The 15852-nt window shown below is 42.3% G+C and overlaps 1 protein-coding gene across 1 annotated transcript in view; it reads right to left on the bottom strand.

The window, feature by feature from the left end:
• Positions 1–254: 254 nt before the first annotated feature.
• LRFN1 (leucine rich repeat and fibronectin type III domain containing 1) overlaps positions 255–15852 on the bottom strand; it is a 245222-nt gene continuing 229624 nt past the window's right edge. The window contains exon 4 of the mRNA XM_073598787.1: positions 255–1299. Coding sequence (XP_073454888.1) covers positions 450–1299 — 850 coding nt within the window. The 3' untranslated portion in view covers positions 255–449. The remainder of the gene's footprint in view (positions 1300–15852) is intronic.

Here is a 15852-nt window from a genome sequence, read left to right as displayed (position 1 = left end):
TGAATTGATTGGGTGTTTGTCTCATTATGCAGGTGAGAGCAGCACTGCTGTGCAGGATCTGTAGAAACACACAGCTTTTAAAACCTTTTGAGAAAGCAGTGCCAACGGCCATTCTGATGCAAAAGCATTACATAACGATGCAGAATAAATCTGTACACTTCTGGAAATTGATAAGGGCCCTCTCAGGGTGAATCACACAATATGAATGAAGGTTTTGGGTGTATCAGAAAACCCAACATCAAAAATGGCAACAATTTTGTTAAAAATTATTTATTTATTTATTTACCTCTTACGAAGTGTACTGAAACATTAAGCACAGTTACGCAATGCTTCAGTCGCATATCAGAGTTGGATCAGCCCCAAACTTTAATGCTGAGACCATGAGGTTTCAAAGGAAGTGCCCTTCCATGTCACTTAACCCCTCAGGTAATCCATTCCCTGAAAGATAATCACACGGTGCTCTCTAGCATCCATTCTGTGCTGCTAAACGTGACTCTCCGATGTCCCAGGGCAGCATCTTGGTTGTGCAACTCCGAGGTGGACATGTGTCTCTTTGTCCGTGCCCTGCGAGGGTAACTGTGGCTCTGGAATAAGGTATAGTCCCCATCAAAGGAAAATCTATGTTGATAAGTCCTGGGAGGTGCTTTTGGGCCCACACGATTTTGACCGTCAGCAGTAACCAGACATAGAGAGGTGGTGGAGCCAAGAGCACTGGTCTCTGTGTGGTCTCCTTCTGCAGACAGAGAAGATAACAGAGCAACTGTCTGAAGATCACTGGAGGTCCTAGTTCTCCGCTTGTCCTTTTCAGTCAGTGGGACCAGAGGAGGTGAACGTGGTTGGCCCTCTCTTTTACCAGGGTCTTTGCCCTCCAGGGGGGACTCTTTGGAAGATGGAGGCAAAGGTTCATAGTTATTTTCTCCCAGCTTGGCACAGGAGTTGGCGCAGGCCATGCCTTGCTGCCCGTTGGTTTGGGAATAAACATTGCTGACTCTGGCTTTGCCTCCTTCCTCCTGGCCGCTGTACACTTTATATCGGATCATCAGGATAATGATAAACACCAGAACAGACGCCACAATGATCCCTCCAATTATGATAATCATAGTACCCCCCAGGAACTGGGTATGAAGTGGTCTGCACTGTCCGCTCTCTTCTTTAGTGGTGAACTGGACACATCCTACCACTCGTGTGGCCGTCAAGGAGGTCATTCCATCATCATAGACAGCTAAGACACAAAGGTCATACTCACGGCCTGGAGCCAAATCATTCACAAGGAAACTCCTGTTGCTTGGGGGGATCATTCTGTAAAAAAAAGATAACACATAACTCTGAGGATGCAAAATACATTTTTAACAATGAAAGGTTAAAAAAAACACAAGAGTTAGAAGATTTTGCGTTAATTAATATTTTAAGTGATAAAAGTTTCTGAAAAATATATGAAACACATGAATGTTATAATGTAATTAATGTCAGTTTCTGAAGGTTACAGTACAGAGGACAGAAAGAAGTCATTTTGCTGTGTAAGTACTTCTATTCTGAGTTACTATGTCAGGACAATGGGTGGAGTTATGCAACTTATCTATAGACTAAAAGCCATATAAAGCATATATGCAAGAATGGGTGTTACTAGGAAATGCTGACATAACATTATGAAACAGTATAAGAATGGAGTAGGGTCGAAGTAGTTAGGAAGAGAGGTGAGAAGAGAGGGAAGGAACCCTACACTTGGAGAATGTAACATCTAATATCTCTTCCTCCTTCTGAAGCCATCATAATACCATATGTTACCAGATGTCATTATGTAAGTCTTGTCTTTGCTTATCTTTCTGAACAATAAAACAACTCTTGTTGAGGTATTGAACAAACTAAGGATTCTACCATTTCTAATATTAAACGAATTCCTAAAAGTAAGGTGGAGATGCGGCCTTGGATAAAAACAGACACACTTCTCCTTTACACACCCTCTAGGAGAGAGGACACTGACATATTTACACAAAGCCTTTGCTATTCATCCAGAAACGCCCCTGAGATACAAGAATAGTAGAATTTTAGATATTAATTATATTCTTCAACAAGTGAAACTATATTTAATTGAGTCCCTCCACCCCCCTCCCCATTTTTGTCAGTGAAGGTGGCTGGAGAAAGAAGAATGACAACAAAAGTATTGTTGCTCATAGTAACTGATCAGACCTTTTGTTTTATAGTCCATAAAATGAAAGAGCTGGTTAGTTGCTAAAGGCCCACAACACGTTTTCTTTTTTTCCAGTTGTAATTAATCATTTGCAAAGTGTCAGTCCTGGCACTCTAAACAAAAACAGAACTGGCCTTTCTGACTTATGCCACGCCCACACCATCGGTTTTGCCATCGGAATAAACTCCGAAGGAACTCCGACGGAATTCCATTCAAGCGGTCTTGCCTACACACGGTCACACCAAAGTCGGACAAAAGTCCGACCGCCTAGAACGTGGTGATGTACAGCACGTACAACGGGACTAGTTCAATAGCCAATAGCTTCCATCTCGTACTTGCTTCAGAGCATGCGTCGTTTTTGGTCCGTCGGAACAGCATACAGACGAGCGGTTTTCCTGATAGGAATTGGTTCCGTCGGAAATATTTAGAACATGTTCTATTTCTAGGTCCGTCAGAATTTTTGAAAAAAAAAAAGTCGGATGAGGCACGATCGGAGTAGACGATGAAAAGCTTCCGTTTGACTTTTTCTGTAGGACATTCCGCTCATGTGTATGCGGCTTTAGTGTGCAGGAGAACCTGATAAATTGGTGAAAAGAAAAAGGGGTAATTTTATTTAGTTATAGACAACCCATTTATATCCACCATTTTTACACCAAAAATGTAAGGATGAATTCTCGACTGCTGCTCCCAAACTTTACTGCTCTGGTCCCTGCTACAATTATCTGCTGTTCCAATAATCTTTCACCACCCACATCTGCCAGTGTACTGATCCATACACATTTAAATGGAAAACATAACCACAGGGGCTATAAAGCAGAAAACTGCCTGCTAGCAGTCAGCGTAGTCACATGACAGAGCTGACAAATGAAAGTCTCTTCTTACTTCCAGAACATAAGAACATAGGTCAGCACTGGACTCTCATTGGCAGTGGGGACTGGAGAAGGGTGTTGGGAATCTATCTTTACATTTTTGGTGTAGAATTAGTGGTGGAATTGGCCTTTAAGTAGAATCTTGTGTAAGATCTACAAATATATGATAGTATTAGTGGATAGTATTAGTGAATAATTTTATCTTTCATGTGTATCAGCTACCATGGTCCTATTAGCTAAAACAGACTTTGGGCATATTAACCAGTTGCTGACCGCCGCACGACGATGTACATCAGCAGAATGGCACGGGCAGGCAAAAGGACTTACAGGTACGTCCTTGCCTGCCCGTGCCATTCTGCCGATGTACATCGTCGTGCGGCGGTCAGCAACTGGTTAATATGCCCAAAGTCTGTTTTAGCTAATAGGACCATGGTAGCTGATACACATGAAAGATAAAATTATTCACTAATACTATCCACTAATACTATCATATATTTGTAGGTCGGCAAATCCTCCTCGGCGATCGGTTGTGAGGGGGAGGCCATCCATTCGTGGCCCCCCCCTCGCGATCGCTCCTGGCCAATCAAATCATTTCCCTGCCTCTGTATTGTACACAGAGGCAGAGGAAATTATGTCATCTCTCCTCGGCTTGGCATTTTCCGTTCCGGCGCCGAGGAGAGAAGACTGTAATGTGAATGCACAACACACACAGTAGAACATGCCAGGCATACATTACACCCCTGATCCCCCCCCCAATTACCCGCCGATCCCCCCCGATCACCCCCCCCCCCCGTCACACTGACACCAAGCAGTTTTTTTTTTTTCTGATTACTGCATGGTGTCAGTTTGTGACAGTTAGTGTGTTAGGGCAGTAAGGGTTAGCCCCCTTTAGGTCTAAGGTACCCCCCTAACCCCCCTAATAAAGTTTTAACCCCTTGATCACCCCCCGTCACCAGTGTTGCGAACCGATCATTTTTCTGATCGCTGTATTAGTGTCGCTGGTGACGCTAGTTAGGGAGGTAAATATTTAGGTATTCAGGGACCCCCATACTACCTAATAAATGTTTTAACCCCTTGATTGCCCCCTAGTTAACCCTTTCACCACTGATCACCGTATAACTGTTACGGGTGACGCTGGTTAGTTCGTTTATTTTTTATAGTGTTAGGGCACCCGCCGTTTATTACCTAATAAAGGTTTAGCCCCCTGATCGCCCGGCGGTGATATGCGTCGCCCCAGGCAGCGTCAGATTAGCGCCAGTACCGTTAACACCCACGCACGCAACATACACTTCCCTTGGTGGTATAGTATCTGATCGGATCAAAATCTGATCCGATCAGATCTGTACTAGCGTCCACAGCAGTTTAGGGTTCCCAAAAACGCATTGTTAGCGGGATCAGCCCAAATACCTGCTAGCACCTGCGTTTTGCCCCTCCGCCCGGCCCAGCCCACCCAAGTGCAGTATCGATCGATCACTGTCACTTACAAAACACTAAACGCATAACTGCAGCGTTCGCAGAGTCAGGCCCGATCCCTGCGATCGCTAACAGTTTTTTTGGTAGTGTTTTGGTGAACTGGCAAGCACCAGCTCCAAGCAGCGTCAGATTAGCGCCAGTACCGCTAACACCCACGCCTGCACCGTACACCTCCCTTAGTGGTATAGTATCTGAACGGATCAATATCTGATCCAATCAGATCTATACTAGCATCCCCAGCAGTTTAGGGTTCCCACAAACGCAGTGTTAGCGGGATCAGCCCAGATACCTGCTAGCACCTGCGTTCTGCCCCTCCGCCCGGCCCAGCCCAGCCCACCCAAGTGCAGTATCGATCGATCACTGTCACTTACAAAACACTAAACACGTAACTGCAGCGTTCGCAGAGTCAGGCCTGATTCCTGCGATCGCTAACAGTTTTTTTGGTAGCATTTTGGTGAACTGGCAAGCACCAGCGGCCTAGTACATCCCGGTCGTAGTCAAACCAGCACTGCAGTAACACTTGGTGACGTGGCGAGTCCCATAAGTGCAGTTCAAGCTGGTGAGGTGGCAAGCACAAGTAGTTTCCGACTGCCACCAAGAAGACAAACACAGGCCCGTCGTGCCCATAGTGCCCTTCCTGCAGCATTCGCCAATCCTAATTGGGAACCCACCACTTCTGCAGCGCCCGTACTTCCCCCATTCACATCACCAACCAAATGCAGTCGGCTGCATGAGAGGCATTTTCTTTATGTCCTCCCGAGTACCCCTAACCAACGAACCCCCCCAAAAAAGATGTTGTGTCTGCAGCAAGCGCGGATATAGGCGTGACACCCGCTATTATTTTCCCTCCTGTCCTGACAATCCTGGTCTTTGCATTGGTGAATGTTTTGAACGCTACCATGCACTAGTTGAGTATTAGCGTAGGGTACAGCATTGCACAGACTAGGCACACTTTCACAGGGTCTCCCAAGATGCCATCGCATTTTGAGAGACCCGAACCTGGAACCGGTTACAGTTATAAAAGTTAGTTACAAAAAAAAGTGTAAAAAAAAAAAAATATATATAAAATAAAAAAAAATAGTTGTCGTTTTATTGTTCTCTCTCTCTCTATTCTTTCTCTATTGTTCTGCTCTTTTTTACTGTATTCTATTCTGCAATGTTTTATTGTTATTATGTTTTATCATGTTTGCTTTTCAGGTATGCAATTTTTTATACTTTACCGTTTACTGTGTTTTATTGTTAACCATTTTATGTCTTCAGGTACGCCGTTCACGACTTTGAGTGGTTATACCAGAAAGATGCCTGCAGGTTTTAGGTATCATCTTGGTATCATTCTTTTCAGCCAGCGGTCGGCTTTCATGTAAAAGCAATCCTAGTGGCTAATTAGCCTCCAGACTGCTTTTACAAGCAGTGGGAGGGAATGCCCCCCCCCCACCGTCTTCCGTGTTTTTCTCTGGCTCTCCTGTCTCAACAGGGAACCTGAGAATGCAGCCGGTGATTCAGCCAGCTGACCATAGAGCTGATCAGAGACCAGAGTGGCTCCAAACATCTCTATGGCCTAAGAAACCGGAAGCTACGAGCATTTCATGACTTAGATTTTGCCGGATGTAAACAGCGCCATTGGGAAATTGGGAAAGCATTTTATCACACCGATCTTGGTGTGGTCAGATGCTTTGAGGGCAGAGGAGAGATCTAAGGTCTAATAGACCCCAATTTTTTCAAAAAAGAGTACCTGTCACTGCCTGTTGCTATCATAGGGGATATTTACATTCCCTGAGATAACAATAAAAATGATTAAAAAAAAAAATGAAAGGAACAGTTTAAAAATAAGATAAAAAAGCAAAAAAATAATAAAGAAAAAAAAAAGCACCCCTGTCCCCCCTGCTCTTGCGCTAAGGCGAACGCAAGCGTTGGTTGTTGGTTTGGCGTCAAATGTAAACAGCAATTGCACCATGCATGTGAGGTATCACCACGAAGGTCAGATCGAGGGCAGTAATTTTAGCAGTAGACTTCCTCTGTAAATCTAAAGTGGTAACCTGTGAAGGCTTTTAAAGGCTTTTAAAAATGTATTTACTTTGTTGCCACTGCACGTTTGTGCGCAATTTTAAAGCATGTCATGTTTGGTATCCATGTACTCGGCCTAAGATCATCTTTTTTATTTCATCAAACACTTGGGCAATATAGTGTGTTTTAGTGCATTAAAATTTTAAAAAGTGTTTTTTTCCCCAAAAAATGCGTTTGAAAAATCGCTGCGCAAATACTGTGTGAAAAAAAAAAATGAAACACCCACCATTTGCTTTAAAAATATATATATAATGTTTGGGGGTTCAAAGTAATTTTCTTGCAAAAAAAAAAATTTTTTTCATGTAAACAAAAAGTGTCAGAAAGGGCTTTGTCTTCAAGTGGTTAGAAGAGTGGGTGATGTGTGACATAAGCTTCTAAATGTTGTGCATAAAATGCCAGGACAGTTCAAAACCCCCCCAAATGACCCCATTTTGGAAAGTAGACACCCCAAGCTATTTGCTGAGAGGCATGTCGAGTCCATGGAATATTTTATATTGTGACACAAGTTGCGGGAAAGAGACAAATTTTTTTTTTTTTTGCACAAAGTTGTCACTAAATGATATATTGCTCAAACATGCCATGGGAATATGTGAAATTACACTCCACATGTGTGAGACTTTTTGGGAGCCTAGCCACGTACGGGACCCCGAAAACCAAGCACCGCCTTCAGGCTTTCTAAGGGCGTAAATTTTTGATTTCACTCTTCACTGCTTATCACAGTTGTGGAGGCAATGGAATGCCCAGGTGGCACAAACCCCCCCCCCCAAATTACCCTATTTTGGAAAGTACACCCCCCAAGCTATTTGCTGAGAGGTATAGTGAGTATTTTGCAAACCTCACTTTTTGTCACAAAGTTTTGAAAATTGAAAAAAGAAAAAAAAAAAGTTTTTTCTTGTCTTTCTTCATTTTCAAAAACAAATGAGAGCTGCAAAATACTCACCATGCCTCTCAGCAAATAGCTTGAGGTGTCTACTTTCCAAAATGAGGTCATTTGGGGGGGGTTGTGCCACCTGGGCATTCCATGGCCTCTGAAACTGTGATAGGTAGTGAAGAGTGAAATCAAAAATTTACACCCTTAGAAATCCTGAAGGCAGAGATTGGTTTTCGGGGCCCCGTACGCGGCTAGGCTCCCAAAAAGTCCCACACATGTGGTATCCCCATACTCAGGAGAAGCAGCTAAATGTATTTTGGGGTGCAATTCCACATATGCCCATGGCCTGTGTGAGCAATATATCATTTAGTGACAACTTTGTGCAAAAAAAAAAAAATTTGTCACTTTCCCGCAACTTGTGTCAAAATATAAAATATTCCATGGACTCAACATGCCTCTCAGCAAATAGCTTGGGGTGTCTACTTTCCAAAATGGGGTCATTGGGGGGGGGGTTGTGCCATCTGGGCATTTTATGGCCTTCAAAACTATGATAGGTAGTGAGGAGTGAAATCAAAAATTTACGCCCTTAGAAATCCTGAAGGCGGTGATTGGTTTTCGGGGCCCCGTACACGGCTAGGCTCCCAAAAAGTCCCACACATGTGGTATCCTCATACTCAGGAGAAGCAGCTGAATGTATTTTGGGGTGCAATTCCACATATGTCCATGGCCTGTGTGAGCAATATATCATTTAGTGACAACTTTTTGTAATTTTTTTTTTGTCATAATTCAATCACTTGGGACAAAAAAAATTAATATTCAATGAGCTCAACGTGCCTCTCAGCAATTTCCTTGGGGTGTCTACTTTCCAAAATGGGGTCATTTGGGGGGGGTTTGTACTGCCCTGCCATTTTAGCACCTCAAGAAATGACATAGGCAGTCATAAACTAAAAGCTGTGTAAATTCCAGAAAATGTACCCTAGCTTGTAGATGCTAAACCAAATAAACAAAATAAATATACACTTATTGACATTTTTTTTACCAAAGACATGTGGCCGAATACATTTTGGCCTAAATGTATGACTAAAATTGAGTTTATTGGATTTTTTTTATAACAAAAAGTAGAAAATATCATTTTTTTTCAAAATTTTCGGTCTTTCTCCGTTTATAGCGCAAAAAATAAAAATGGCAGAGGTGATCAAATACCATCAAAAGAAAGCTCTATTTGTGGGAAGAAAAGGACGCAAATTTCATTTGGGTACAGCATTGCATGACCGCGCAATTAGCAGTTAAAGCGACGCAGTGTCAAATTGTAAAAAGTGCTCTGGTCAGGAAGGGGGTAAATCCTTCCGGGGCTGAAGTGGTTAAAAAAAACAACACACTGTGCAGTAATGATGTCTGCAAAGCTCTAAAACATCTGTTGCATTTTCAGATCATTTAAAATATAATTTCCAATTAGGTGTTTTGGCTTAGATCAGCTTGCAGTTCATCAATGCTCTTTGAATTGCATTGCTGATTAAACTATATACACTATATTACCAAAAGTATTGGGACGCCTGCCTTTACATGCACATGAACTTTAATGGCATCCCAGTCTTAAGCTGGCCATACACCATACAATTTTCTTATTCAATTTTCTTTAGATTTACCTTCAACCATGTAGTGCATGGGCCTGCCTGATTGCATACAAATTGAAAGTGTTTAGGTTTGACCTCCTATTATATGGTTTTGGTAAATCTAAACCAAAGTTGCACAAGAAAATTGTATAATGTATGGCTAGCCTTAGTCTGTAGGGTTCAATATTGAGTTGACCCACCCTTTGCAGCTATGATAGCTTAAAATTTTCTGGGAAGGATGTCCACAAGGTTTAGGGGTGTGTCTATGGGAATGTTTGATTAAAGCGCATTTGTAAGGTCAGGCAATAATGTGGATCAGAAGGCTTGGCTCGCAGTCTCCACTCTAATTCATTCCAAAGATGTTCTATTGGGTTGATGTCAGGACTTGACTTTGAGCAGGCAAGTCAAGTTCCTCCACCCCAAACTTGCTCACCCATGTCCTTATGGACCTTGCTTTGTGCACTGGTGCGCCGTCATGTTGGAACAGGAAGAGGCCATCCCCAAACTGTTCCCACAAAGTTGGGAGCATGAAATTGTCCAAAATGTCTTGGTATGCTGATGCCTTAAGAGTTCCCTTGGGTCAAGCCCAACCCCTGAAAAACAACCCCACACCATAATCCCCCCTCTACCGAATGATTTGGACCAGTGCACAAAGCAAGGTCCATAAAGACCTGGATGAGCAAATTTGGGGTGGAGAAACTTGACTGTCCTGCACGGAGTCCTGACCTCAACCCGATAGAACACCTTTGGGATAAATTAGAGCGTAGACTGCGAGCCAGGCCTTCTCGTCCACATCCGTGCCTGACCTCACAAATGCGCTTCTGAAAGATTGGTCAAACAATCCCATAGACACACTCCTAAACCTTGTAGACAGCCTTCCCTGAAGTTGTTATAGCGGCAAAGGGTGGGCCAACTCAATATTGAACCCTACAGATGAAGACTGGGATGCCATTCAAGTTCATGTGCGTGTAAAGGCAGGCGTCCCAATACTTTTGGTAATATAGTGTATGTGGATAAAAAAAGGTTTCTTTAAATATTGTGGTAAAGCAGCAGATTACACATTGACCTAAGTCAGTGACTCAAATGTGGAAAAATCATTCACAGGAATATGGCAGCATTCAGGGTACAACTCCTAAAAATCAGTCAATATTAAAGGGAGCTTTTTTTAAACTTTTGCAGGCAGCAAGTGGAGTGTGTGCTACTCCCGGGTCTTAGGCTGGGAATACAGGGGGCCAAATATCAGCCGGTATTGGCTGGTTCAACAGGAACTGGCCGACATTCAGTCAATGTGTACAGCTGTCTTTCCATTAAAAGTTGGTCTGACGACTGGCTTTTGTCAAAAGGGCATGCTAGAAAACCAGCATCCGATCAGTGCTCCCAGCCAATGGTTAGTACTTTTTTATTAAAGCAGAACTTCATACTCCTGAGGAATATACCACCTCTCCGCCCCTCCTCCCTTCTGGCAGAATAGATCATTTTTTTTTTCTTTTATTTACGTGTTTTTTTTCTATTGAAAGTCCACCCTGCCTCCACATGAAAAAAAAAAAATGGGGAGGTCAGCCGATTCCTCTTTAAGGACTCCACAGTAAACTACACATGTTGAAGCACCGGAACGCTCTGTATCCTATTTCTATTTATAAAATATAGATTTTTTTACAAATAGAATTAAAATTTTTCTGAATGCAACCATTAAGCCTCATGCACACTGAACATTTTTGCCATCTCTCCTAGATGCCTTTTCTCCTGGCAGCAGCATTTTGGCGGAAAAAAACACGACACTTGTAAACACATCTAGGCATGTTTAGGCTCACGAAACACTTGAGCATTAATTGATTCTATTGGCCAGAATTATAATTAATTCTGGCCATCAAAATCAATTAATGCTCAAGTGCTAAACGCGCCAAGCGTTTTCACACGTCAAGAGTTTTTTTTGCCAAACGCTGCTGCTCCTGGAAGCGTTGGCAGTGGGTATTTTTTCTGCCTTTTAACACCCCTGCCTCTAAACACCTCTAAATGCCTATATGTGTATGGATTTATAGGCTAACATGCAGCGTCTTTTAGAGCCAGAAAAAAAAATAATGCCAAATGCCCCTAAAAGCAGCATAAAAAACATTTAGTGTGTGTGCGGCCTTATACAAATATAGGCTTAAAAAATAAAAATGTACCAAAAACCACACCAGGCTCACTTTAATGTAGGTGCTACAATGAAGCAAAATATTCACATGTGGGATAGGTGAGGACCAAAATGATGACATTTTAGACAAGCATTGATGTAAATGATCCATGTCTGTTTCTCCAGGACAAGTACATTTTTAAAAGTATTTATTTATTCATGTAATTAATTTATGGAACATCAATATATTCCACATGTTCATTCTTGTCCCAGAGAAAATTACAGTCTAACATGCCCACAGACATACATGTTTTCTAAAGGCTGTTTGGAAGGAAGCTGATTAACCCACCAATATGTTTAGGTATCATGGACAGAGACTAGAGCATCTGGTGAGGACCCATATAAACTCCATATAGACAGTGCCCTTGGGGGCAACTGAACTCAAAACCCCAGCACTGTAAATCCATTAAGCCCCCATAAAATTAATTTTAAATCTCAGTGATTTGTGTTTACTACAAGATATGTGTTGTTCATATCACCAACGCAATAAGTGGAATTGAATGGCTTTTTAAGTATCTTTCAAGGCTCATTAAGTATAAGCGATAAATATTTGTGACCAGCTGGGAAATTACAAAGAGTGTGCAATGGAGAGACATAAGAAAGAAAGAAAAGAATGTGAGAGGTGAGTACAAAGATAGGAAGGTGTACTCTGCAGGAAATGTATGACTGGGGCTACTTACTGTCTACAAAGAATATGGAGTGTCTCATGGAAGGTCTCTGTACTAATTTATTCTTTTCTGCAGACAATATGTTTTCTCTTTCTCCGTATGTTATATGAGAATGTATTGGTATGAGATGTGGGGGGCAAAAATCTAAATATATTTAAGCTGGCATGGGGTAACCACTGGCTAAATGATGGAGCAAGAAAGGAAATGAAGAAAGACGATATAGCAGGAAATGTAAGGGGAGCAAGCAGAGGAACCAAGATAGGGACAGGTAGAATGAGGGGTAAGGTTATGGAATACGTATGGCTCAAAAAGGGCAAACTAATTGAAAAAGGCCAAGTACAGGATGGGTTGCAAAGAGCAGACATGGAAGAAGGGAAGGTCAATGAATCAGGCGTCTTGAGAGGGTGAGTGAGGAGGGCAGGTAGAGATAGACGGAAGAGTAAAAAGGGTAAGTGAAGGGAAAAGAATGTCTGGAATGGAAATAGCAAGTAGAATGAGCATAATTACAAGATGCAATAAATTGGACGGGTAGAGCATCTGGGATGGGGTGAGGGGTACTGTAGATGGAAGAACTGGGGTGAGTGGGATAGAAAGGGTAGGTGGATAAATTGGCAGCAAGTGATAAGGAGTGAATTTTAGGTATGGTGAAAAAGACAAAAATAAGTGAAAGTTGAAGAGGTAAGGAGAAATGAGACTGACTGAACAATGAGAAAATCACATAGAAGAAGGGTGAGAGAAGTGAGAAGAGCAAACAGTAGAAGGGTAGGAGAAGTGAGAAGAGCAGACAATGGAAGGACAGGAGAATTGAAAAAAGCATTTTGTAGAAGAGCAGACAGTAGAAGGTTAGGAGAAGTGGGAAGAGATTAGAAAGGGAGATAACAGGAGGGCTGGAGACGTGAGAAGGGCATATTGTGGAAGAGCAGGCAAAAGAATGGTAGAAGTGAGAAGAGCAGACACTAGAAGGGCAGATAATGGAAGGGCAGGGAAAGTGAAAAGGGCATATTGTATGAAAGTGAAAAGGGCAGTCAGTAGAGGAGCTGGTAAAGTTAGAAGAGCAAACTGTAGAAGGGCAGATAATGGGCAGGAGAAGTGAGAAGGGCATTTTGTAGAAGAACAGACAGTAGAAGGGTAGGAGAAGTGAAAAAAGCAGACAGTAGAAGGGCAGTAGAAGTGAAAAGAACATACACTAGAAGGGCAGGAGAAGTGAGTAGGGGATACTGTAGAAAAACAAACAATAGAAGGTAGGAGAAGTGAGGAGAGCATACTATAGAAAGGCAGGGGAAGCTGGGAAAGCAGGCATTAAAAGGGCATACAGTAAGTGAGAAGGGCTAAAAGACTATGATGGAGGGGTAGAAGGTAAAAGTGAAAAGTGCAAGCAGTCATTTTTGTAAGTTAAGCAGAAAGAACAAATTTAGACAGAATACAGTAAGAAAGGACAGGTAGAATGCTATAAGGAAGGACACATAGACTGGAATAGTCAGAAAGAGTAGAAAGAGAGGGAAAATGTCAAGTGAAGTACAATATGTAATTACAGTTATTAGGTGATAAAGGTTTCCAAAGAAAGATGGGCTAGCTGTGGAAATTGTTATATGTTGAAAAGGTTAGGTAGTGTGTGAAGGGCAAGTAGTTTAATCAATTACATAGTGAGAAGTGTAGATAAGAAAGCATCTGACAAAGACAAAGAACTGGATGGGTAGTGAAAGTAAAGTAATCAGTTCTGGATTAGCAAGAGTCTACCATCAAAGTCGTTTAATTTGCCTTAGGTTTATTGATCCCTTTGGGACGTTCTTTTGCTGCAGACTTACTTGGTCCCTTCTGGAACCTCCTAACAATCAAAATAAATGCAACAGCTGCATGTTATCCTGCAACCAACACTGTACCGTAGCCCCCCATCCAATATTTATGTTCATTCTGCATGTTGGTTGGAGAACTGCCCAAACATTGAGGCTTTTGTGTTTATTTCTGATGTATTAGCAACAGAAACACTTTGATGATTACGTTCCTTCTCTCACACATCATCAATAAATCAGTATGCTGCTCACAAGTAACTCTAGAGCATCTTATACTGCTGGGGTGGAATAGGCTGGCTCAAAGGCTACACAAAATGCTAACAAATAGGTCCTTAGCATATGTTTCATTCTATGCCTTTTCACAGCTTAATTTCTCTAACTGCATGTACAGTATATTGTGGCAGTTTTAGTTCTTTTTCATTGTTTAAAAGCAACGTGGTATTACCTGTGACTTGTCTTTAAATCACAGCTTCAAGAATCCTTGTTTCTCTGTGTACAATATCCATCTTTAAACTCTACACACTCTTCCCTAAGTATTAAGCAGATTTTCTCCCTGTCTGTAATGTTTATCTACAGCAAATATTACCTCTCAGTTCCGTTCTGCTCAGAAATCCTGAATCGGCCCATTCTAAAGTGTTTGCCATGTCTGACATTCTCTTTCTTTACACAGCGAGGAATCTCATTACGAAGGCGATGGATAAGGTGCAGATCGTGTCAGTTCAGTGATTCCCATAACGGAAAAGCCTCCATGGACCACAGGTTTTAGAAATAATACTAGGGTAGAGATCTTTTAGTGAAATGGGGGTGGTTGATTGGGACATAGCTAAAAGGTTTCTCTGTTCCACACCATTTTGCTTGTTTCCAGCTAAATTACCTCTTGAGATTGGTGTAGGCTGCCCTTTGAGAACCAATTCCATAGTGCAATCGTCAAAGCCCACACTTCCTTGATTTTCAGCTGTCTGTCACTGCCACTGGCGTTAAGCAGCTGAGACCGCCAGTCACAAGATGGCAAGGAAAGCAGAATTCAAAGAACTGAAGCACAGTGATGGGTTTCAAATAAATATATCAAAGGAAAACTCTACCGTAGTAAAACAATTGATACAAGATATGTATCAGTTGTGCAAGTCATTTTAAAGTTTGGAATAACCCTGTTGCTATGACAAAAAAATGAAGCCCGAAGCATCCTGGCAAAGTATGGGGGTAACCAGTGCATGGGGAGGGAAAGATGGCGGTGGAGAGAGAGAGATTGAAGATGTGGGTTATAGATTTTAGGATAGAGCAGGAAGGTGATCGTGTAATTTTGAGGGGACAGGGTCAATGGGACAGGTGGTGAGGTGGGCCGTGGAAAGAAGTTTATCAACTTCCTCAGCGGTAACAGGGCTAAAGGAGAAACCCTGCACTCTGTACCTAGCATACCCCTGAACGCTGCATTCTGTACATAGTGCACCCTTCAACCCTTTATGTAGCACACCTTTCAACTATGTACTTTTTATGTAGTGCACCCCTCAACCCTGCACTCTGTACATAGTGCACCCCTCAATGTTAGTGCAGTGTGGCTACACCTACAATTTAATGCAGAGGTTATGAGGTGCAGTAACCTTTAGCAATCAATCAGTGAGCAATAATGATTTGCAGTAACCTCTAGAAACCAATTTGTGAGCAGTAATGATGTTTTGTAACCTCTAGCAACCAATCAGCAAACGGAAATGATGTGCTGTAATCTCTAGCAGCCAATCACAATCGCTACCTGATCTTCTGCAGTAAACTCATTTTGAGTCTAGCTGGGGGGGGGGCCCAATAAAATGTTTGCCCAGGATCCAATCAATATTAAAGACGGCCCTGCATGCAGGACAGGGGCATGCTTTGGCCAATCATTAGACATCAATGCACCAATTTTGCAGTGCATTATGGGGCATTCTGTGGCGTGTGAATTTGCCGCGAACGTGGAATTCGGCAAACGGACAAACACCTGATGTTCAAGTCAAACTTACATTCGTCTCGAACCGCGGGACCATCCCTAGTGTTCCGTAATGCTGAAGATGATTCGTAGCTTGTCCAGGTCAATTCAGTTCTGAGTGTAATGCCGCGTACACACAAGCGGACTTGCGAACGGGCTAAACTCCGTCAGCATTTCCGCCGTAAA

The sequence above is a fragment of the Aquarana catesbeiana genome, linkage group LG09 (genome assembly GCF_042186555.1).
Source record: "Aquarana catesbeiana isolate 2022-GZ linkage group LG09, ASM4218655v1, whole genome shotgun sequence".
Lineage (NCBI taxonomy): Eukaryota > Metazoa > Chordata > Amphibia > Anura > Ranidae > Aquarana > Aquarana catesbeiana.
Note: the sequence above shows the minus strand (reverse complement) of the source record. Positions and strands in the feature narration are given on the sequence as shown.